The sequence below is a fragment of the Polyodon spathula genome, chromosome 5, assembly GCF_017654505.1.
Source record: "Polyodon spathula isolate WHYD16114869_AA chromosome 5, ASM1765450v1, whole genome shotgun sequence".
In the NCBI taxonomy this organism is placed as follows: domain Eukaryota; kingdom Metazoa; phylum Chordata; class Actinopteri; order Acipenseriformes; family Polyodontidae; genus Polyodon; species Polyodon spathula.
The window spans coordinates 1,091,786-1,114,547 of NC_054538.1; the positions used below are offsets into that span (position 1 = coordinate 1,091,786).

The 22,762-nt window shown below is 39.0% G+C and overlaps 1 protein-coding gene across 3 annotated transcripts in view; it reads right to left on the bottom strand.

Annotated features, from left to right (window-relative positions):
* Nucleotides 1-10,531: 10,531 nt before the first annotated feature.
* scaf8 (SR-related CTD-associated factor 8) overlaps nt 10,532-22,762 on the bottom strand; it is a 31,986-nt gene continuing 19,755 nt past the window's right edge. For all 3 annotated transcript variants that reach the window (XM_041249435.1, XM_041249434.1, XM_041249433.1), the window contains exons 12-20: nt 21,570-21,763; nt 14,917-15,017; nt 14,561-14,674; nt 14,221-14,377; nt 13,736-13,866; nt 13,356-13,494; nt 13,050-13,112; nt 12,580-12,807; nt 10,532-12,287 (exon numbers count right to left, since the gene is read on the bottom strand). In XM_041249435.1, coding sequence (XP_041105369.1) covers nt 11,182-12,287; nt 12,580-12,807; nt 13,050-13,112; nt 13,356-13,494; nt 13,736-13,866; nt 14,221-14,377; nt 14,561-14,674; nt 14,917-15,017; nt 21,570-21,763 — 2,233 coding nt within the window. In that variant the 3' untranslated portion in view covers nt 10,532-11,181. The remainder of the gene's footprint in view (nt 12,288-12,579; nt 12,808-13,049; nt 13,113-13,355; nt 13,495-13,735; nt 13,867-14,220; nt 14,378-14,560; nt 14,675-14,916; nt 15,018-21,569; nt 21,764-22,762) is intronic.

Consider the following 22,762-nt stretch of genomic DNA (forward strand, 5'->3'; position numbering starts at 1 on the left):
TTCAAAAACTGTGTGCAAGTGTACCTAGAAGAATTGATGCTGTTTAGAAGGCAAAGGGTGGTCACACCAAATATTGATTTGATGTAGATTTTTCTTCTGTTCACTCACTTTGCATTTTGTAATTGATAAATATAAACTATTAACATGTCTATTTTTGAAAGCATTCATACTTTACAGCATTATTTCACACCTGCCTAAAACTTTTGCACAGTACTGTATATATATATATATATATATATATATATATATATATATATATATATATATATAGCAAATACAAATACAGGTATTTTTTCTATTATAGCCCTGATATTCTTCACAAGGCCCAGATGGTTAGCATTCGCTGTAATCTAGAAAGGTGTATTTTAGTTTCGTTTTTTCATTTTTACTGTACAATACTGTAACGGAAATTATAGGAAATAGGCATGGGCCAGCTGCAAAGGCAGTATCAACCCCACCACATTTATAATACAATGTTAATATAACCCTGCAACTATGAAGACAGTGCCTCAATTGGTCTCTAAGTTTAGGGAGGATGCAAGCGAGCGCTTTTTGAAATGAGGGTACATTTTTCATGTAGGATACCCACTATCGAAATTAAGAGGGTTGTTATACTTCAGAAACCACAATATCACCTAGGGTAACAGTTTAAAATGAAGGACAGCATAGATCGTTTTCTTAAAATATAACGTCGACTTTTCAAAAGGTTTATGATAAATAAAAGAAAAGGCATTCATATCTGTTCCCTTCAAAGTGCTGCTTAAAGAAACTTTATTTGGCCCTTTTGGAAAATAAACCGGTTTTAGGTGCCTGGATTTATGATTGCTTCAAGAATAATCCAGGTCGACAGTCAAGAAAGAGCTTATGACTTCCAAACCCTATTAAATTAATCAAAACGGGCGTTAGAATGAAAACAGGCTTTGAATACCTCAAGTGCAAGTTTTGGGAAGATGTCAGATGAGTTAACGGTTTGTTTTGGCCATGATATTAAAGAAGCTGACAAAAGAGCATTTTTTTTGTCTATTTACTGGGAACTCACTTTATGTTAAGCCTTTTTGTAGCTTTCAAAGTGCTGAATCAGACCTCACATTCCTGTCAGCAGCTAGCAAGCATCTTGTGTTTTCAATAGAATACAGTGGACAGCATTAACAGCAATACTCCCTTACTGTCAAAGGCATGCCAGCACTCACCTGGGAGAGCTCTTATATTTGTTACATGTATCAACTGTAACGAAACATGACAAAGATGATAGGGAGTTTTAAGAACATCTGGATACATAAGGAATTTTCACCCCCAGACTTGTCAGAAGTAAAAAGACAAGCTGCCTTACTATACAGTGTGGACTGGTATACGTCCTGTACATCACACATCAAAGGTATGCATGTATGCAGATTTTCTTGCTCAACAGTAATGAAACTTGTGAAGAACCTTCTCTAGCAGAAGCTATTTGACTGGTCATCCATGAGTCACACAAAGTTATTACATGTAAATAGAAAAGGGCTTATTCAATTGATAAAACTTCTGGACAAACTTTTGCAAAAGCTATTGAAAGTATCTGGGGGTATATGAAGACACCTGTCTGTCTGCAAGTGAAAGTTAACATTTCTACATGTCCATAGATTGGATGTAGGCCACAGTAGTCTACTTTTTCATGTTACCGGTGTGTATTTTAAAAGTTGAATGTGTTTGCACTGACATGCTTGTTTATCTGTGGATTCTCTCCTTTAGCCTCTCATACAAGTAGTGCAGTTACAAATGGAAATTTTGCGTTGCTCATTCCTGGCCCTGAACATTGGTTACATTTTACCCAGATACTGTCTTGTCAGGGGGGAAAATGCACATAATTGCCCAGTTTTTACAACATAAAATGAAGCACTTGACTGCTGAGGCACTTTTGATGCACTGTGCTACAATAATTTTGTGATTTTGGGAGTCAGCTGTTTGACACCAAAATTACCATATGTTCCATTTAAGATACCCCAGGCAAACTACACGCATGCACACACACTGACACACACACACAAGCACACACAGAGAACTTTTCATTGGTGACAAGTGTTGTCATGTGACAACAGAAATACAGCTATTATTGTATGCAAAATGTAACTTTTTCATAAAATGTATCATACCTACATCATGGTTATTCCCTAAAATCCCTAAAATTATTTTATTCGTTTTGGGGGTGTTACATGCTCTAGGCTGACTCCAGGCCACTTTGACTTTTCCACTTCATATTATACAGTCAATGGTGTATATTACCCACCCCAATTTCATGTGCTCAGTACACCACTAAAGAATGAGATACCCTGGCAAAAGTATATTTTCTAAATCTGCACAAAATATGGATCTTACAAAATCATCTGAAAGCCTCCGCTACAAAACTTGGTTTAAAGCACAACTGGAAGTTCCAACACAACAACGTTCCAAAATCTACTTCAGAACGGTTAACGAATAAAATCAAGGTTCTGGAACAGCCTGATCTAAATCCGATTTGGTATGAATTGAAGGCGGCTTTGCACAAGAATGAACTGGAACGATTTTGCGTTGAAGAACGACCAAAATTCCCTAAAGAATAATGCCAAAAGCTCATTGACAAATATCCTAATCGTTTAAAAGAATCATTTGAAGTATTTAACCTATTTATTTTGGTAATAAACAAAACAACATTTAACTTGAACTGCTATTTGGCATCCTTTGTTTTGTAGTTAATTCACTGGGGTAAAGTAAGTCCTACACAACGTGTTCTTTGCTCCTGGGATTGTTTTTTTTTTTTTTTTTTTAACTTTAACGTGTTGCACAGTGTAAAGTCTTGCTGTAAAATAAAGACACACACACAGGGGCCACGCCCCCTGCTCCTGCATCTATGCTGTCTCTGCCTGCGTTCTGAGCTAATGGCTTTTGTTACTTTCTGAAAATGAACAACATCTGAACATGTAAATCCTGTGTTCGTCCCAGCACTAATTTCACTGTAACAATGAAATTAGAACCACCGACCACCTTTCTGTAAAAGCTTCTCGATCAAGTGAAAAAACGGCAATCCAGTGAAAAATAAATTGTTTTTAATTGAGATAACTCTTACGTTAGGCAGCACTGAGCGAGTGTTTTTGAGAACGTGGCAGTTATGTTTGGCAGCACAGATGTGGTTAAACATCCAACAGGGCAGTCAATGGAGTGGCAGCCTTTTAGATTACAGGGCGGTGTCTTACTCTGGTATTAAAATTGTGACATTGGGTTTATCAGGATAGGTACCAATTCTGTACAGAGTTATTATGTCTTGCAGTCAATTCTGGACAGTTTGCTATAGACTGACGAGTATCTTTCAGCCAGTTGGAGCACACGTTTGGAATGCTGCATGCCAGCCATGTTCCATTCACTTCTGACTGCATTCTACACAGACATTCGCTGTCCTTTAACTAACTGTACAGAAGTCATGAACTTGCATTACAGTGCTGCATGTTGTCCTTTTACACAACTCAATTGTCTTTCAAGAGGCTGAAGTTCATCTATGAAAGTACTGTATTAGTTAACATGTTAACTCCTGCTGGGGATACATAACCAATACTTTTTAAAGTTCGATGAAGTTTAAAATGGTTGCTCATTTAGCACAAGATATTGAGTGCATCATTGTTTGGACTGTAGAAGCTTTGTCTGTACGTAACACAATACATGTACATGTACATCAAGAGAACTGCCTCCCCAGTTATGATGACATTTGAAAGAGATATTCTATAGCAAAACAGCGGCGTACTGCATGTCAGATTGCAATGGTCATGAGTCATAGTGATCTACTTTTCCTGTTACTTATGCCTAAAATGTTGTCATTGATATGCTTGTTTAATAAGCTTGTTTGCAAAAACAAGTACATCTTTTGTCTTTTTCAAAAGCATGAAATGCATTTCTTCTGGCATTGGAATTCCACAGCACGGTGAAGGCAGCAAAGGGCACATGGCCATCATTTTATTTGGTTGTCATGTAGGAATTTTTGGAGCACATCCTGCAGCTCAATACTAATTAGTGTTAAACACAATTGTGCTTAAGTTAGAAATACTAAAATTAACTTTCAAACAACAAAGATTTCATCTAGAAGTCTACAATAAACACATGTCTTTTAGAAAGCTCTTTGATAGAAGCAATCCAGAACAAAAACAAAAAAACAACACTTATCTGTTACCGGATTGTACCTTGTTTACATTAATTCAAAAAAGGTGGAGAGCTGGATAACACTGCCCCAAGGAGCCTGACATGGGGTCTGTGCTATTGGAACACTGGCCAGGGTCCAACCTATCATTTTAAGCAGCATAATAACTTCTCTGATTGATCGTCAGGGCCACCAAGGGTGGAAATAACTGAACGCACCAAATCTCCAAGGTGGAAACTGTTGTGAAAGAACTGTCGCTCCAGGATTATGGTCTTCCTTTTAAGAAATAAGGGTTGAAATGTCGACTGCAGGTTGTGCAGAAAAACTCATTAGATCCTTAATTGTTCAGGGTGCCATAAGCACTGCAAAGTCAGATGAATTTGCTATACTAGTATGACCAGTGTTCCCTGCAAGGCTACAACGCGTGCATTTTTCTAAATAACTGGCAGCAACTTTCGCACCCAGTTTTCACTCTCCCATATTCACCGGGAGTCTCCTGTATTTTGGACCCTTCTCCTGGACATCTCCCAGGACAGTTTTTCTCCCGTATTCTACTGTTAAACCCCCTTATGTCAGCAAATCTTTAATGTCTACAAAATTCATGTCCGATGTGCGATTATTGCAATCCCTATCTGTACATAGCAGGGATTAAGACCAAGGGGAATCCTGTGGCAGACATGCATTCAGTGCATGAGGCAAGTTCACACACTTAGCCACTCACCTGCACACCCCCGCTCTACAGGGGAAACAGTAAAAAAGGTGTCACGGATTGTATCCACCCCACTCCTGGTTTACAAAAGCTCCCATATTTTGAAAACTCAATGTTGACATGTATGTAACTTTCGCAAGTTATTATCAGAACTATCAACATTAAATCGACACTCCAAACATCTTTTTGAGAGCATCCTTGCAAGAAATTAACATAAGCATATTTGCGACTGTCTTGCAGCTGATTCTCTGATTTCCCCTCTGTAAAAATGCATGTCATATTCTTACAGAGCTTGCTCGGGCGCAAGCGAATCTACAGGGTGGCAGAGCATGTGAGCGGAGTGGAGTGCTCAAACACAACACTCCTCGCTCTCTTCCTCTTTGAAACAGCTCGCTCCAAGGCTTTTATTACCCCAGTCCGCTCTGATAACATGCGAATTCTGCAGCCAGCTCCACTGCTAGTGTCAATCACTTCCAAAATCGAAATATCAGGGATCTGGTTCCAGTAAGTACTGTTATGTTTTTAGTAAAACGGATTACTAAAACATTAATTTCTGTCAAAAACACATTTGATAACTATAATCAACAAGTTCACACACCAAAAGAAAAAGTCAAAATATTTATTACAGCAATAACAGGCTTTTGAAAGTCTTTATTATATTTATTTCCCTGGAGAATAATTCAAGCTCACTTTTGCATGAAGTGATGAAAACGTTCGGGTAAAGTGAATCTTCTGCACCTCGATGGTATCATTCGCAAGACAACCTCAAGCCAAACACGACACGATTTCAGCGATCTAAAAAATAAATTTAACCCCAAGCCAATGTGGTCGTATTTCGGCTTGGGATCCTAACATACACTGACCCTTTTGCATATACCATGTGGTAAAAAGATTTTTTTAAATTGTGTAAGCTTTGTGAAATTTGCAATTAACATGGTTCATATACAAGCACACAATGCCTTTCGCTGTTGTAATAAAACTCATAAATTGCACAATATTGTTGGAACATCGCAAAAGCTCCATCGTTTATAGATCATATCGTACATCATGTACAGTGTCAAATATTTTTCCTTTGCAAAACATCTTTTGGAGCGGGCGTTGGAGCTGGAGCGGTGCTAGAAACACTTCGCTCCACTCCGCTCACATGTCCGCAGGGCGGGCGAACCGGGGTCTGGCGGTTCTGCCTCTATGGATAGGGCCGCTCATGAACTTTGCAGTTTTTAGCTTGTTGTATAATTGAATGCTAACCAGTAAAGTACACTCTTTCAGCATTACTTAGAAGTATAAATCATATGTTAAACAAACAAAAATCACAATACTCAGACGATTTTTGTTTTATTTCCCTTTTAAAAAACAACCATTCTAGAAATATCTCAAGCGTGGAAATCAAAATATGAATTGAGTTGAAAATACATTTACTGTGCCGAGAAAAAGTTTGTGAACCCCAGTGATAATTATGGAAATTCCATAGTTTTACCATGATAGTCTTTTCTTACATATCCAGTAGGGTTTATATTAACCAATTCCATATCTTTTGAAACAAAATGATGTATGAATTAGACAAACAATGAGTAATTAAGATTCAGGGTATGTGAAAAAGTAAGTGAACCCCTGGTTTTATTAGCTCAATTAAGGGGATAATTAGAATCAGGTGTTTAAATAATTAGGTAGATCTTCAGGGGTGAGTTTGGAAGGTCCCACCCTGTATAAAGACCAGAAACTTTGTGAGTTTGGGCTTCACCATACAAGTGTGTGGAAACACGTCATGCCATGATCGAAAGAAATCTCAGGAGGACCTCAGAAAAACAGTTATTGATGCTCATCAGTCTAGAAAGGGTTACAAAACCATTTCGAAGGATTTGGGGCTCCACCAATCCACTGTCAGACAGATGGAGTCTACAAATGGAGAAAGTTCAAGATCACAGTCACTCTACCCAGGAGAACAAACTGGAAAATCATCAAGGAAGTCACAAAGAACCCCAAAGTAACATCCAAGGATCTGCAGGTCACCTTGGCTAACGCGAGTGTTCGTGACACAACTATCAGAAATAGACTGAACAAGAATGGTGTTCATGGAAGGATAGCCAGGAGGAAACCACTGCTCACTAAAATGAACATTGCTGCCAGTCTGAAGTTCCCCAAGGAGCACATAGATGATCCACAAGACTTCTGGAACAATGTTCTCTGGACAGACGAGTCAAAGGTAGAACTTTTTGGCCTCAATGAGAAACATTATGTTAGGTGAAAACCAAACACTGCATTTGAACAGAAGAACCTCATTCCAACTGTCAAGCATGGTGGTGGGAGTGTGATGGTTTGGGTCTGCTTTGCTGCCTCAGGACTTGGACGGCTTGCCATCATTAAGATTCATTCATTGCCATGAATTCTGCATTGTATCAGAAGATTCTAGAGGAGAATGTCAGGCCATCCATCCGTGAGCTGAAGATGAACTGAAAGTGGGTCATGCAGCAAGACAACAATCCAAAACATACAAGCAGATCTACAAAAGAATGGCTGCAGAAGAAGAAATTCCGCTTTTTAGAATGGCCTAGTCAAAGTTTGGACCTAAACCTAAAATGTTGTGGCAGGACCTGAAACGAGCTGTCCACGCAAGGAAGCCCTCAAATGTCACCGAGTTGAAGCAGTTTTGTAAGTAGGAATGGGCCAAAATTCCTCAAAACCGATGTGACAGACTGACCAACAGTCACAGGAAACGCTTACTTCAAGTCATTGCTGTCAAGGGGGTGCCACCAGTTACTGAATCTAAAGGGTCACATACTTTTTCACACATGGATATTTAATGTTGAATCATTTGTGCATAAATGTATAAAAAGTATCATGTTTTTGTGTCATTTGTTTAATCAGGTTATCTATTTATTACTATAGTAATTACTTGCGTGTCTGTTGAAACTCAACAAGGCATCTGCACCAACAAAGAAAATGGAGCAACTATATGTTTTGTTGTCATCCACTGTTCATGTACGAGTCAATACCATTAAGAGACCATATTGCCAGTCGTGAACACGTAGAGAACAAGAAAGCAAATAAGATGACAGCTATGGCAAAGCAATGCATCGTTCTGTGGTGAAAAATAAGGTACTGCATTCAGGCGGGACTTTCCTGAAGTAAGTGAGCCAAATTAATTGTGTGTTTAATTATTGTTGAGTTGATTTCTTTCCATGCTTCCTGTCTTTAATAAAGCTATAATTAGCGATATTAAATACAGTAAATACAGTATAATCGTAAATCTTGAAAAACTACTCACTTCTAAATCTTTAGTAGTCATTTTTGTATTACTTTAGTATAAATACATGTTGATTTGGATTCATATGTTGTTTTTTTCTGACTTTATGTGAACGAAAAGACACACATTTGCCCGTTTTCCCATTGGAAATAGTGATATTTTGAAATATCACTGTCCTGGTCACAAAAACAAAGTTTGTGGGGAGTAATAGCCATTTTCTATACTTTTGAGGCATAAGCAATTAGGAAATAACACTTACTACCCAGGAACCAAAATTGTGTTACATAGTGTAATTTACCTCTCTCAGTGAAAACGGCAAGTATCTAGAAAGCTTAGAGGGAACGCAGAGTATGATGAAATCAGGGTTAGAAACTCCCGCTCGCCCAAGGCGAATTAAATCCGATGAGGACTAGTTGATGTCTGTGTCTCTGTTGTCCTCTGGGTGAGTACTTAAAACAAATGGACACATATACTCTCACGTTCAGTCTTGCGTAGAAATGGGGTGTAGCAGTGGTGAGTACATATTCATAATACTTACAAAACAGTCACTCAGAAGAGACAAATCTCTCATCTTAATGACGTTGTACATTTGTGTTCTCCTTCTGCATGAAATGCAAAGTTTGATGGCCGTTTGATTTTACGAAAACATGTTGCATCATTGAAGCAAGTGTAAAGTCATTAAAAATATATATATGTAGAAATTTATACTGGGTTGCAAACCCATCCCCCCCCCCCCCCCACAGAGTACATGTGAGGGGGGTGGAGGGGGGCATTTGTTTAACAAATAAATAAGTCCTGTGAGGGCAAGATTATTTACAAGTGTGCTACTGTGCATCAAAGTGTATCCAATTGTTTCTTCAACCCCTATATTCATGGTCTGTCGACTACAAGGGCTAAACTCATGGATTAATCAGACATGCTGGCATCAAGCTTCAACAACAGTTGCTCTCATCAGGATGTGTGTTTTTTCCTACATGTGTAAACAATAAATTATATGCAACACGTTCAGTTAATTATCCACAACCCATCTAGTAACTGGATTTCCAAATAACCGGACCAATACTAAAACATTAATTATAATGTATGTTTGTTTTTTATTTATTTGTCATGTGTTCGATGTTCATTTAGTTTTTGCAGGTTACAAATGTTCCTAAATTGCAGATTTCCTACAAACACCAAAATAAAAAAATTACTGTACAAAATTAAAATGCCCCCTGCTGGCTGAAACAAAACAATGCAACTCTAAAAATTAGCAGATCTTTAATAGAAACAAAATAGTTCCCCTAGAATAAAGCAAAGCAAGTTATCTGGAACACAAGTGTGTACAGAAATGCCAACTAAAATTGTTTTATGTAAAAGATTAAACTAAACAGGGGGAATTAAAACTGAATAAACTGTGAAGATTTCATGTTAAACGATCAAGAGTACTTGGCAGTGTTCTACCTCACACCTGGCAAACCCATTGTTTTCTGATTATTTTACAGTTGCTGTACTGGTTGGTGCTTTAAGGTAGTATTTTGCTGTCCTGTGTTCATGCATTTTAGGGTTACTTTGAATACCAATAACATACCAGGATGTCTAGAAATTCATCTTCACATTTGTTAGTAGGTCTACTCCCTACACCATTGAAGTCCTATGCTTGACAGATTGCTCAAAATTCAACTAAACAAAGCAGTTTTCACAGGACTTCTCAAATGTATTCCTCCTTCCTACTGAAAGACTGACATCACAAGAGGGAGTTCTCCAACAGTAGCGACCTGTCAACTTCTGATCAGTCAGCAGGAAGCAAAGGCTTTTGCAATGTTCCACTTTTCATCTCCAGAAAAATATTTACACGTCAGAACAAAGATTGCCACATTTAAAGCTCTATAAACATGTAGTACAATAACATAAAACTCTAAAACCTGCCATTTGTTGTATTTCAAAATAAAACAACCAAACAAAAAGGGTATGGTATTTCAAGTCTACTCAGTGCAACCTAGGGAGGCCCAGGTAACACTAGCAATTCATTTGTACAACTTTCTGCTAAACTGGGTTCTGACAGGGCTATAAAATGGGGGAATTTCCATCTGGTTTCCCCTGAAAACCTACAAGCAACTATAAATAACAAAATATAGACTCCAAAACAACATACACTTAGAAAAACCATTCCTATATCTACCAAGCTTATTCCACTTCGGTCTTCCAAGAACAAACTGCAAATGCGTACAACTAGAGAAGTCTGTTGGGATAGGCTACACTTCCCACGCCAATGTCTACATCTGGATCTCTGTTCTTTATCTTTCATTTCCAAATTCATCTGTAACTTCAACAACAGAAGTGGTCGGCCGGCTCGTGTGTCTAGCAGAAAAGGCTTTAGCGAGACTGAAAGCATGTGTGCAATTTCATATTCAAATATTCTTTGGTATGTTTGTGTACAAAATACAATTCCTAGAACATGTTTATCAAACAAATAATGTTTATTAGCAACTAAAAACATTCACTTTGTTTTCTTTTACTCACTGCAGTACGAGGAACAAATCACAGACATTCATTTTGGGGATAACACAGAGTATGTTGTGGTTTATTTTCACAAAGTTCTTACAGTTTCTATACCTCAGTACTATTACCTCAGTACCTGGTTTACGTATATTTTGCTTAAAAGACAAAAGCATAACACACCTAGGCATTGTTTTAAAATTTTGCAGCAGCATTTAAAAATAGACGAACACAGGTCAGCACCTGCTGTCTTCAAGTATTACAACATCTGCAGTGAACCCATTGGAAACAGCCAGGATCTTCTAATTTCTTCCATAGGAAGGTCAAACTGTTTTTTGTTGTTTAATTTAAAAAAATTGGCGAGGTCAAAATGAAAATGTACCCAATTAAAAGTTGTGGGAGTGGCTTTCACCATAAGAATAATTAAAAACAATTACCTACCATTTTTCATCATCTAAAAGAGCACTCTATACAAGTCAGTTGTACACCATTGTGTGAAAGATGAAGAAATTGTTAACTTTTTTGTGACAAACAAAAGTGAATTACTCAAAAGGTCCAGTCAGCCATTTACCTATTACAGAGAATTGACAACTTTACAAAAGTATCTTTTACCTACTGAGTGATGACTGTCCCCTCAGTTTCTGTTTTCTCTACCACTGGCTGTTTGTCTACTCCGGTTTCTGGCTCATTCTTCTTCTCATTGTCTACATCCTCGGGAGAAGCCTCTTGCTCTGCTAGTTCAGGACGGTTCTGGTCTTGCTCAATGTCCATTTCATCACCGTTCACCTGTGGTGGCGTGTCTCGCTTTTGGCTTTCAACACCACCTTCGAAAAACTTAAACACTTGTGGCGGAGCAGGAGGGTCAGTCCAGGACTCACGGTCTCGTTCACGGGCAAAACGGCTCCCGTTCATTTCCCTGCAGAAATCCAAATCTCTATCGTCCCGATCCCTCTGCCTTTCCCAGTGACGACGACGGTCATCAAAATCACGGTGAACGTCTGGCTCGAAACCCCGGTTCCACGTCGGCCCACCACGCCCATCAAAGCGGAAGTTTCCAGGGCCTGGACGATCATCATTGAAACCTTTTGGACTACCAAAGGGCATCCCCCGGTGCTCACGTTCATCAAAGTCTCCTCGCGGGGGACCCCACCGGCTCTCTGGCCTAAAGCCACTTAGAGACTGCCTTCTACCAAGGTTCTCTCTTCCTTCCCCTGGCGGCCCCCTGAGCCCATCTCTTCCATCTAACAGGGGAGGTCTATTTACGTTGTCACTCTGCTCGACTGGGGGTCTTAAAAGGCTCTCGCGTTTTTCCACTGGGGGAAATCGATAATCTTGATCGCATTCCTGTTGGATGCTGTCATTCCCCGCTGGCATCCCATCATCAGGCTTGCCAACACTGTTGTCAGCCTGGTTCCCAAGTCTCCCAAAAGGTCTTTCAGGCCTGGTGAAATTGTCAACTGGTGGGAATGGCCCTCGAAGTCTAGCCTGCAGGGAAGGGTCAAGCATTGATGTGGGAGGCATGTTTGGTTGAGGAGGCATTCCTGGCTGCATCAACATAGAGAAACGTGCCCCAGGTGAGGGGGGTAAAATTCCTGGGCGAATGTCCAAGGGCAATAATCCAGGCATCCTTTGGCCATGAATATTTGGGTGGTGCAATGAAGTCGCAGATGGATGCATCCCCAGGAGACCAATTGAACTCCGAGCATCACTAAGGGTTCCTGAAAAAAAAAAAAGTTAGAATGGTTAGATTTTTGTACACATGATTTCATTACCTCATTTAGTGGCACTTTACATTAGAATGCATGTTAAGTGAAAAACACAAACCACAAACTTAAAATGGCATAAAAAATGTAAATGGAGACCTTATATCATTTGAATCCATGTGCTAACTTTAAACCATTTAAATCTATTTACTCTTTAAAAACCTACTTTAAATATGTAGGTTTTCAAATCATAGTTGGTCACTCTTAATTGGCTAGAGTTTCAGGGTACCACATTAAGGTCCCTTACCTTGTGCAGTTTTATTATCAGTCCGATTCTCTGCAATCTGGAACCCTTTGTCATCCAATTCTCTGTGGCCGACTTGCTGAGTCTGTGAACCTAGATTATAGTCACCGCCCCCTGGGATGGCATGGGAAATGAATGTCCCAGGAATAGTGTTAACTGATGTTACAAGGCTGCCGAAGGCAGGATCCTTTGAATTGTCTTGAGCCGTGGAAACTGAAGGCTGAACCAAAGCTGCAAAAAGAAAAGAAAAATCTTAAGAACTTAACTTTTTCACTTATTGCATTTGCAGCCACATTAAAAAGATTTTTCAAAATTACTTAAGTAATATATTTTAGTTTTCCTAAACAACCCATGTTGTGTACATCTAGCCAACATTGGCTCAATACACCATTTACCTCAGACAAAATGTCTACCCAAAAGGCATTACTTTAACAAGTACCAGTCCAACGACTCATGCTTATGTTTATACCTACATGTTGGTATGGCAGGGATTCCAGGTCCTATGGCTGACTGAGGAACAGGTGGTGGCATGTAACCTTAAAATAAAATAAAAATCAATCCAAAAACTGAAAGAGTTTAACATGTTTCCTCTATATTCAACTGCATTATAACAAAGTGGAATGGCTTACCCACATTTACATACATATTTAAAAAACATGCCTGACAAGAATCACTAATAAAAATCCAAATGGCACTGTTTCCCCCAGCTTAAAAGAACAGCATAACAATAAATGAATGCACAATTAATAAAACAAAAGCATTTGTATTAAATTGTTTACCAGGTGGTGGCTGAGAAGTATTGAAACCAGCTCTTAAAAACGGAGGTAGGTGGCCAAAGCCTGGAGGAGGCATAGCCATTGTCACTGGATAGGCTGGTGGCATCAAGCTAACAGCAGGGACTCCCTGAGCCACTGGCATCTGAAATTCATTAACATTCGATACAGATTAATTTTCCAAAAAGTTTCGGCAGGTGGGTTTTTCTTTTTTTTTTTTTTTTTAACTCTTACTAAAACCTCAATGCAAACTCTTTTTTTTTTCTGGAACCCACAAGTTAGATCAGTAAGTCTCTCTCTCTCTTCAAATGCAGGAATTTCAGAAATGTCAGCCCATGACCAATTTAAACTTCCCCATGCTTAGTGTATTTATGTAAATTACTAACCTGTACAGGTAACATGGTGACTGGCTGAGCATAGGCATCTGCCTGTGTAGTAATCATAGTACTGGTATCCACAGTAGCACTTTGAGTGAGGCTTTCTCTTGCAGAGTCATAGCTCCTCGCTGCCTCCCATTCTAGAAAAACAGAAGTCCAGGTGAATTCATCAAATGTCAAGTTCTTCCAGTCCGTACATGACACTCTATACTGGGTGATTTTAAAAGTCAGTTGCGCTGTGGTTGTGGGGGGATTGCAGGTACCAAATGCTGGGGCAAGTATGTATAAGTCTAGGAGTACTAGACTAGGAGTAATTGCATTGGAATTATAATTATATATATATCTATATCTATATATATATATAGTATATATATATATATATATATATAATATATATCTATATATATTTTTAAACATATTGATAACAATGTTGACAACATATGTCAAAATGAAGGCATCACGCATGTATGCCTCCACCATAGTAAATATCTCACCACTATTTACAGTCTCTTGATCGATCATTCCTCCTTCAGCAAAGCCATCGAGATCATCTATCTTCACCTTCTCCCATGGTATATACGTTACACCTAAATCTACATCCCAGAACTGTTTGTATTCTTGTTTTACTCCTTTGTTTAGTGCCCATGCAATCTGCAGAAAAAAAGAATCATAAGATGTAATCCGTGTGAAAACCTTTCTAAAACAATTAGTTATTGTCCAGAAGTTTTCACAGAAACTAAATAGGCAGGCATATTATAAATTAAAGATGAAAATGAAGCAACAAATACACTCTCATAATGAACAGGGTTCATACACCTGTTTACACACACATACCTTAATGACTTTAGAGCCAATTTTGCAAGACCCGGTACTGAGTTTCTGCCGGGCACGATATGCATCCTGTCGATGAACCATGCAAATGTATGCACAGCCTCGAGGAGGGATCATCTGTAAAAGTATACAAGAAATATTCTCTTCCGTTAAATCCTATGTATCAACAGAAAAGGATTCATACATTAAAATTTTCGTGCACATTAAACTGAGCTTTGTAAATATTTATTTCACATATCAATTTGGTTTCAAAATACATTGTATGATTGGAAAAAAAAAAAAAAAAAAAACAAAAAACTGTTCAAACAAAAAAAAATCGGACCTTAACTTCATCTTGGACAAAAATGAAGTTCACTTACATTTATTGATTCAATTTGTCCAAATTCTTCAAACAGGTTAGTAAGATCTTGTTGTGTGGCCTTTTTATCCACTTGTCCCACCCAGAGTGTTGTACTACACACTGAAAAGAAATGTATTAACACATGAGACCATATTTGTCATAGAACAGTGTAAAGGAAATTCATGGTTAAATTCATTTTAATATAGGCACTTCTCAGATATTTAATTGTGTTGTCTTTGTGACATGCTGTGGTGACTGGGTTCACCGATTCCAGAACTTCAAAGCTTGTAGACAAGGCACAGGCCACAAACTTTTAACTCCTTGAAGCTATCTGATTGTCTCTTCTCCTAAGGTGTCATAAGCAACCAAGCAAGCTATAGTGATGATGCAGTTGTACCACTATTGCGTTAAAAGTTAGTTAAAATGCTTTAAGATTCATTTTAAATTACATAACTTATGCACACAAGTTTAATAGTTATTTTAATTCTTCAATGAAGACTCAATGATGTAATCTTCAAAGCTGTCCCGGAGAAGATGGGCTTCCTCCGGAACGACGAAAGCTTTTGCCTACAGACTTCACAGAGATACTGCACTGTGCTGATGCACAACTAACTTCTACAGAGAGGATGACCGTGTTCAGAAGACTTTGTTTTAAACATCAAACCAACAGAATAAGTATCAAACTTATATTGTGTGTTTACAGGTAACTGAACTGAAGCCATGATATTGAAATCGTTACAATACGTAATGTGCGTCTATTCAACTAGATGCTGAACACTGTACATGCGTACTTAGCCACGTGGAAGGTAGCGCATGTATATGTAATGCGTGACTCAATCAAAAAATGCATGAACTATTAAGACTGCTTCACTAATGCAGAACTGACTAGAGAGCACATCAAGGATTAATTATGAACATTTAACAATGCATTACTTTTCTTTGAATGTTTTATTTTGCCCCCTCTTTATACATGTTTTTAACTATGAAGCCTAACCTTTATCCTTCTTCCTTTGAGAACATGAATGTGGATTTGGATTGTTAGGTTTCTTTTCGTCTTACAACAAATACACATTTATGATTGATTTGAAATACTTAAAAACATACATAATATTAATTGTTAATTTCTTTCCGTCATGAATCTAGGGATAATTAAGGCAGAATCGCTGGTTCTAATTGAGGTATTGTGTTTATTATGGTTAATAATTACATTATGAGCTATAATGGGTATTTTCTTTAATGGTACTTAGCGAGGACACAGTTGCGACATAAACCCCAGATATACAACGTAAATATGCACGACAACAGACAAAAAATGGGGATGCAAAAGATGACTAAAGGCTGGTTCATACTTCTGTCGCACATGAATGAGATACATCAGGCGCAGACAGCTATAAAAGCTGTGCAGCTTCACTATTTGCTGTACGAAGGACGCATTGTGTCCCAGCATTTTTGACTGCGCGGCTGTTGTTCATACTTTCAATACAGACTGCAATCGCGTAATTGGAAAAATTGACATTTTAGGAGATGCCCGGAGTTTGTACCTTTTATACAACAAAAGGGACATTGTTGGTAGATCTGTCCCCTCAACCAACAGAGAATCCAAAAGGGAGAATTTTACACATTAAAATTAGAGAGATGCAAGTAAGACATTTCGAATGACAGGTGAAATAAGGTTTGACGATCTGTTAAACAGATTGGGACCATTGCTTCAACGCACAAATACACATGCGATGCCAGTGCCACCTGCAGAAAGACCTGCAGTCACTCTGCACACAGCAACTCACAATGCCCAGCAGTGTGGCCACAAGCTGCTGACTCCACCCTTTACTTCAGGGTTTTCTTGCTCTTCACAAATCTGTCATGCAGTTTCTCCATCAGGCTTTACATCCTCTCCAGTCCTTTTCTATTTTTTTATGAATAATACACACCAGCGCTGTTTCTATTTGGGCACATCTATATTCTTTAAACAAGGGCTCATAAATGTGGATGTTTACGAACAACTTCTGTTAAAAGTTCCTCAAAGCCTTGCTACATGATGGTTAGCAGCGTACAACCCTGCAGCAAATGTGGACATTTTTCAACATCATCCAACCCCATGCGCTTTCAGGTCGCAGACGCATGAGAAAAGGCACGTCGCAAGAGTTTGGATGACGTAATTCCAACTTGCTGCACAGAGTCAGAGTCCCTTGACTCTGACCACAAATCTAAGTCTGAAGTATGAACCAGCCTTAACCCTTTGCAGTCCTATGTAGGACCAGGCCTAACATTACAATTTTCCCTTTCCTGTCCGACATCAGCAAAAAGATGTCAAGCATAGGTCTCTAGTCATTTTTTCTCCAAAAAAAGCAAAGAAAACCTTTCAATGGCCATGAAGAAAAAAGGGGGCGGATCTGAGCAATACACATAGCCCCTGCACCACAGAGATAACACGGACACAAACAAACAAGACAGCGGATTCCGCATCCAGAAAGAAAATCACAGACATTTGCCAAGCTTTTTGAGATGCTACAGTAATAAAATTGCCTTGAAATTGAAAATTAACTTTTACTGAACCTATCTCCGTAATGACTCCGTCAAACCACTATTAGGCTGATCGAGAGTGATCGAGAGATGATTGATCGGTATGCAAGACTATGAAGACATGTGCGATAAATACAGCGAACAAGGGGTGGGGCAGGGCTGGAGATGCAGTACTGAGTGTCCTGTTGATATGCAGTGCCTTTTAAACCTGCTTTACTGTGAAAAATACTTTTAAAACAGCGCGTGTAAAATAAACAGCGTGTGTGAAAATAAATTTTACCTGACGAGTCTGACGGACGCTGAATACATGGACTGCAAAAGGTTAACCCATAAATTAATTCCAAACTCACATTCTACCGAACAGGAGCATGTTTCTTTCCTTTCTCCTCTGTGACATGTCCTTACTATAATATGGAATTATACTTTATATTCTCAAAATTGAATTCTGAAAGGACATTCAATCAGTCCAGCTAAAAGGAAAATGTCAGATTATGTCACTAAAAGCGATTAATTGTAAATGTTTTTAAATATAAACTTCATATCACTAGCACACAGATGTAACTAAAATCGATCTATTTACAATGTGTTTGTCTTGACATTTTATATTCTCATATTGCACCATGAGAATTATATATTATAAGAGTATAACGTGGTACTTTATAGTTATATATATATCTATATATATATCTATATATATATATATATATATATATATATATATATATACATCACACACACACACACACAGTGCCTTGCAAAAGTATTCAGACCCCTGACCAATTCTCTCATATTACTGAATTACAAATGGTACATTGAAATTTCGTTCTGATTGATATTTTATTTTAAAACACTGAAACTCAAAATCAATTATTGTAAGGTGACATTGGTTTTATGTTGGGAAATATTTTTAAGAAAAATAAAAAAACTGAAATATCTTGCTTGCATAAGTACTCAACCCCTGTGCTGTGGAAGCTCCCAGTTTGCACCGATGAAAGAAATTGCCCTAACGAGGACACAATTACCTGACCATTGGCCTCCACCTGTGAACCATTAAAGTTGCTGTCACATTTTCTGGATAAAAACCCCACTGTTGAAGGATCATTGGTAAGGCTGTGAATCTGAAGGAAAATGAAGACCAAAGAGCATTCTACAGAAGTTAGAGATAAAGTAATACAAATGCATAGATTAGGGAAAGGGTACAAAATAATATCCAAGTGTTTGGAAATCCCAGTGAGCACAGTTGGATCAATAATCAGGAAGTGGAAGCTGCATCACACCACCCAGGCACTGCCAAGAAAAGGCCGTCCCTCAAAACTCAGCGCCCAAACAAGAAGGAGACTTGTGAGAGAAGCCACAGAGAGGCCAACAATCACTTTGAAGGAGCTACAGAGTTCAGTGGCTGGGAGTGGAGTAATGGTGCACCAGTCAACCATATCAAGAGCTCTGCATAACACTGGCCTGTATGGGAGGGTGGCGAGAAACAAGCTATTACTCAAAAAGTACCATCTGAAAGCACGTCTGGAGTTTGCCAGAAAGCATGAAAGTGACCCAGCTGTGATGTGGGAAAAGGTTTTGTGGTCAGATGAGACCAAAATATAACTTTTTGGCCAAAACTCAAAGCGATGTGTGGCGCAAACCTAACACTGCCCATGCCTCAAGACACACCATCCCTACAGTGAAGTATGGTGGTGGCAGCATCATGCTGTGGGGATGCTTCTCATCAGCAGGGACTGGACATCTTGTTACAATTGAACGAAGAATGGATGGAGCAAAATACAGGAAAATACGGCAAGAGAATCTGCTTCAGTCTTCTAAAAAACTGAAGCTTGGGAGGAAATTCACCTTTCAGCAGGGCAATGATCCCAAGCACAAGGCCAAAGCAACACTGGAGTGGCTCAAGAACAAAAAGGTGAATGTCCTACAGTGGCCCAGTCAAAGTCATGGTCTCAATCCCACTGAGAATCTGTGGCACTATTTGAAAATTGTGGTCCACAAGAGTCGTCCAACCAACCTGAACAACCCGGAGCAAATTTGCCAAGCAGAATGGGCCCAAATCACTCCGACACTGTGTGCAAAGCTGGTACATACTTACCCCAAGACTTAAAGCTGTTATTGCAGCGAAAAGTGGCTCTACCAAATATTAATGTGTGGGGGTTGAATATTTACGCAAGCAAGATATTTCAGTTTTTTATTTTTCTTAAAAATATTTCCCAACATAAAACCAATGTCACCTTACAATAATTGATTTTGAGTTTCAGTGTTTAAAAATTAAATATCAAACAGAACGAAATTTCAATGTACCATTTGTAATTCAGTAATATGAGAGAATTGGTCAGGGGGTTGAATACTTCTGCAAGGCACTGATATATACAGCTCTGGAAAAAATTGAGACTACTGCAAAATTATCAGTTTCTCTGGTTTTACTATTTATAGGTATGTGTTTGGGTAAAATGAACATTTTTGTTTTATTCTATAAACTACTGACAACATTTCTCCCAAATTCAAAATAAAAATATTGTCATTTAGAACATTTATTTGCAGAAAATGACATCTGGTCAAAATAACAAAACAAAATGCAGTGTTGTCAGACCTCGAATAATGCAAAGAAAATAAGTTCATATTCATTTTTAAACAACACAATACTAATGTTTTAACTTGGGAAGAGTTCAGAAATCAATATTTGGTGGAATAACCCTGATTTTCAAGCACAGCTTTCATGAGTCTTAGCATGCTCTCCACCAGTCTTTCACATTGATGTTGGGTGACTTTATGCCACTCCTGGTGCAAAAATTCAAGCAGCTCGGCTTTGTTTGATGGCTTGTGACAATCCATCTTCCTCTTGATCACACTTCAGAGGTTTTCATTGGGGTTCAGGTCTGGAGATTGGGCTGGCTATGACAGGGTTTTGATCTGGTGGTCCTCCAGCCACACCTTGATTGACCTGGCTGTGTGGCATGGAGCATTGTCCTGCTGGAAAAAACAATCCTCAGAGTTGGGGAACATTGTCAGAGCAGAAGGAAGCAAGTTTTCTTCCAGGACAACCTTGTACTTGGCTTGATTCATGCGTCCTTCACAAAGACAAATCTGCCCGATTCCAGCCTTGCTGAAGCACCCCCAGATGAGTCCAATTTTCAGCTTTGCCCAACACCTGGTCATCTAATGGTTAGACGGAGACCTGGAGAAGACTACAAGCCACAGTGTCTCGCATCCAATGTGAAATGTGGCGGAGGATCGGTGATGATCTGGGGGTGCTTCAGCAAGGCTGGAATCGGGCAGCTTTGGCATGAATCAAGCCAAGTACAAGGTTGTCCTGGAAGAAAACTTGCTTCCTTCTGCTCTGACAATGTTCCCCAACTCTGAGGATTGGTTTTTCCAGCAGGACAATGCTCCATGCCACACAGCCAGGTCAATCAAGGTGTGGATGGAGGACCACCAGATCAAGACCCTGCCATGGCCAGCCCAATCTCCAGACCTGAACCCCAATGAAAACCTCTGAAGTGTGATCAAGAGGAAGATGGATGGTCACAAGCCATCAAACAAAGCCAAGCTGCTTGAATTTTTGCACCAGGAGTGGCATAAAGTCACCCAACATCAATGTGAAAGACTGGTGGAGAGCATGCCAAGACGCATGAAAGCTGTGCTTGAAAATCAGGGTTATTCCACCAAATATTGATTTCTGAACTCTTCCTAAGTTAAAACATTAGTATTGTGTTGTTTAAAAATGAATATGAACTTGTTTTCTTTGCATTATTCGAGGTCTGACAACACTGCATCTTTTTTGTTATTTTGACCAGTTGTCATTTTCTACAAATAAATGCTCTAAATGACAATATTTTTATTTGGAATTTGGGAGAAATGTTGTCAGTAGTTTATAGAATAAAACAAAAGTGTTCATTTTACCCAAACACATACCTATAAATAGTAAAACCAGAGAAACTGATAATTTTGCAGTGGTCTCTTAATTTTTTCCAGAGCTGTGTGTGTGTGTGTGTGTGTGTGTGTGTGTGTGTATATATATATATATATATATATATAGTGTTCTGCTTTTGCATGCAATGCATTTATTTTACTACATCTGCATTTCAAACCAGAGTCCTCATGTTGACCACTTTAATGCCAATCCCTGAGCATGCAGGTGCCACTTTGTCTCACCACTCAGTGTTTTTGATCGAATTGGAGGCAATCCTTTTTTCTGGCGTTCCTTCTCTCGTTCCCTGGCTCGCCTCTCACTGGAGTATGAGCGTGAAGACTTCCTCTTCCTCTCCCTCGATCTGGAGCGAGAACGCTTCCTATGTTTACGTTTCCGCGAGCCAGAACGAGACCGGGATCTTCTTTTCCTTGGTGATCTGCAGGTGTAAAAAAATAAACAAACTGGGAGGTATATTAACAAACTATTCTTTTTTAATAATTACGTAAAATAAATAAGAACTCGGGTTGTTAAAAGTCAAAGGTATTGGCTGTTCCTCTTTAGTACACAAACACAGTGTGTGACAGAGAGCGAATGAATCCTAGGCAACAATCTTCCTCCCGACCTGTGAGGGCACGGTATAACAGGAACAGTGTGCCCCGGACTGGATTGTTTGGCAGTTCATTCCAGGGTCAGGTGGAAGTCTCCAGAAAGGGGGCGGGGTCACAATAGCAGAAGTCATCGCCTCAAAGCGGTAGGCGATGGATGTATCAGTCATTGACTGGAGGATATGTGACTGCACTCGCTTGTGAAGGTGACGTGACTGAGGGAATATCAGTGGATGTGGTAAAGCAATCTGGTCCTTGGTTATGGTTATGAAAGGATCCATAAAGGATTACTGCATTGTAAAAAGAAACTGAGTTTTTGTGTTTTGTTTTGTCTCTCTACTAAACTGTCATGTTTATCATTTATAGAAGGCTAAACTGGGAGCTGTAGCTACACAGTCAGCAAACAAACCCAGACTCCACTCCACCATTGTGCACGTTTAAGCTTGTAAATCACCACCTTCACTAAGAGCACTCACTCTGGACTTGTGACAGTGTTGTGTTAGTCTTGTTTAGTGTTATTATTATTTCGGCACTGAACCCCTTGGTTTAACTGAGTGATACACATTGGTGTGTACAGCCAGTTATTATTTAACCCTTTGCAGTCCTATGTCAGACCAGGTCAAACATTACAAATTTTCCTCTCCGGTTTCATTAAAAATGAGTCAGTCACAGGTCCCTAGTTGTTTTGTTCTCTGGAAAAAGTTGAGAAAAGCTTTCAATGGTTGAGAGAGGCTGGAAAAAAAATGGAGGTGGAACTGAGCAATATGCAGGAGACTATTATCCAAAAAAAAAAACATGCAACATAAAAAAAAACTTGGTTGTCCTATTTC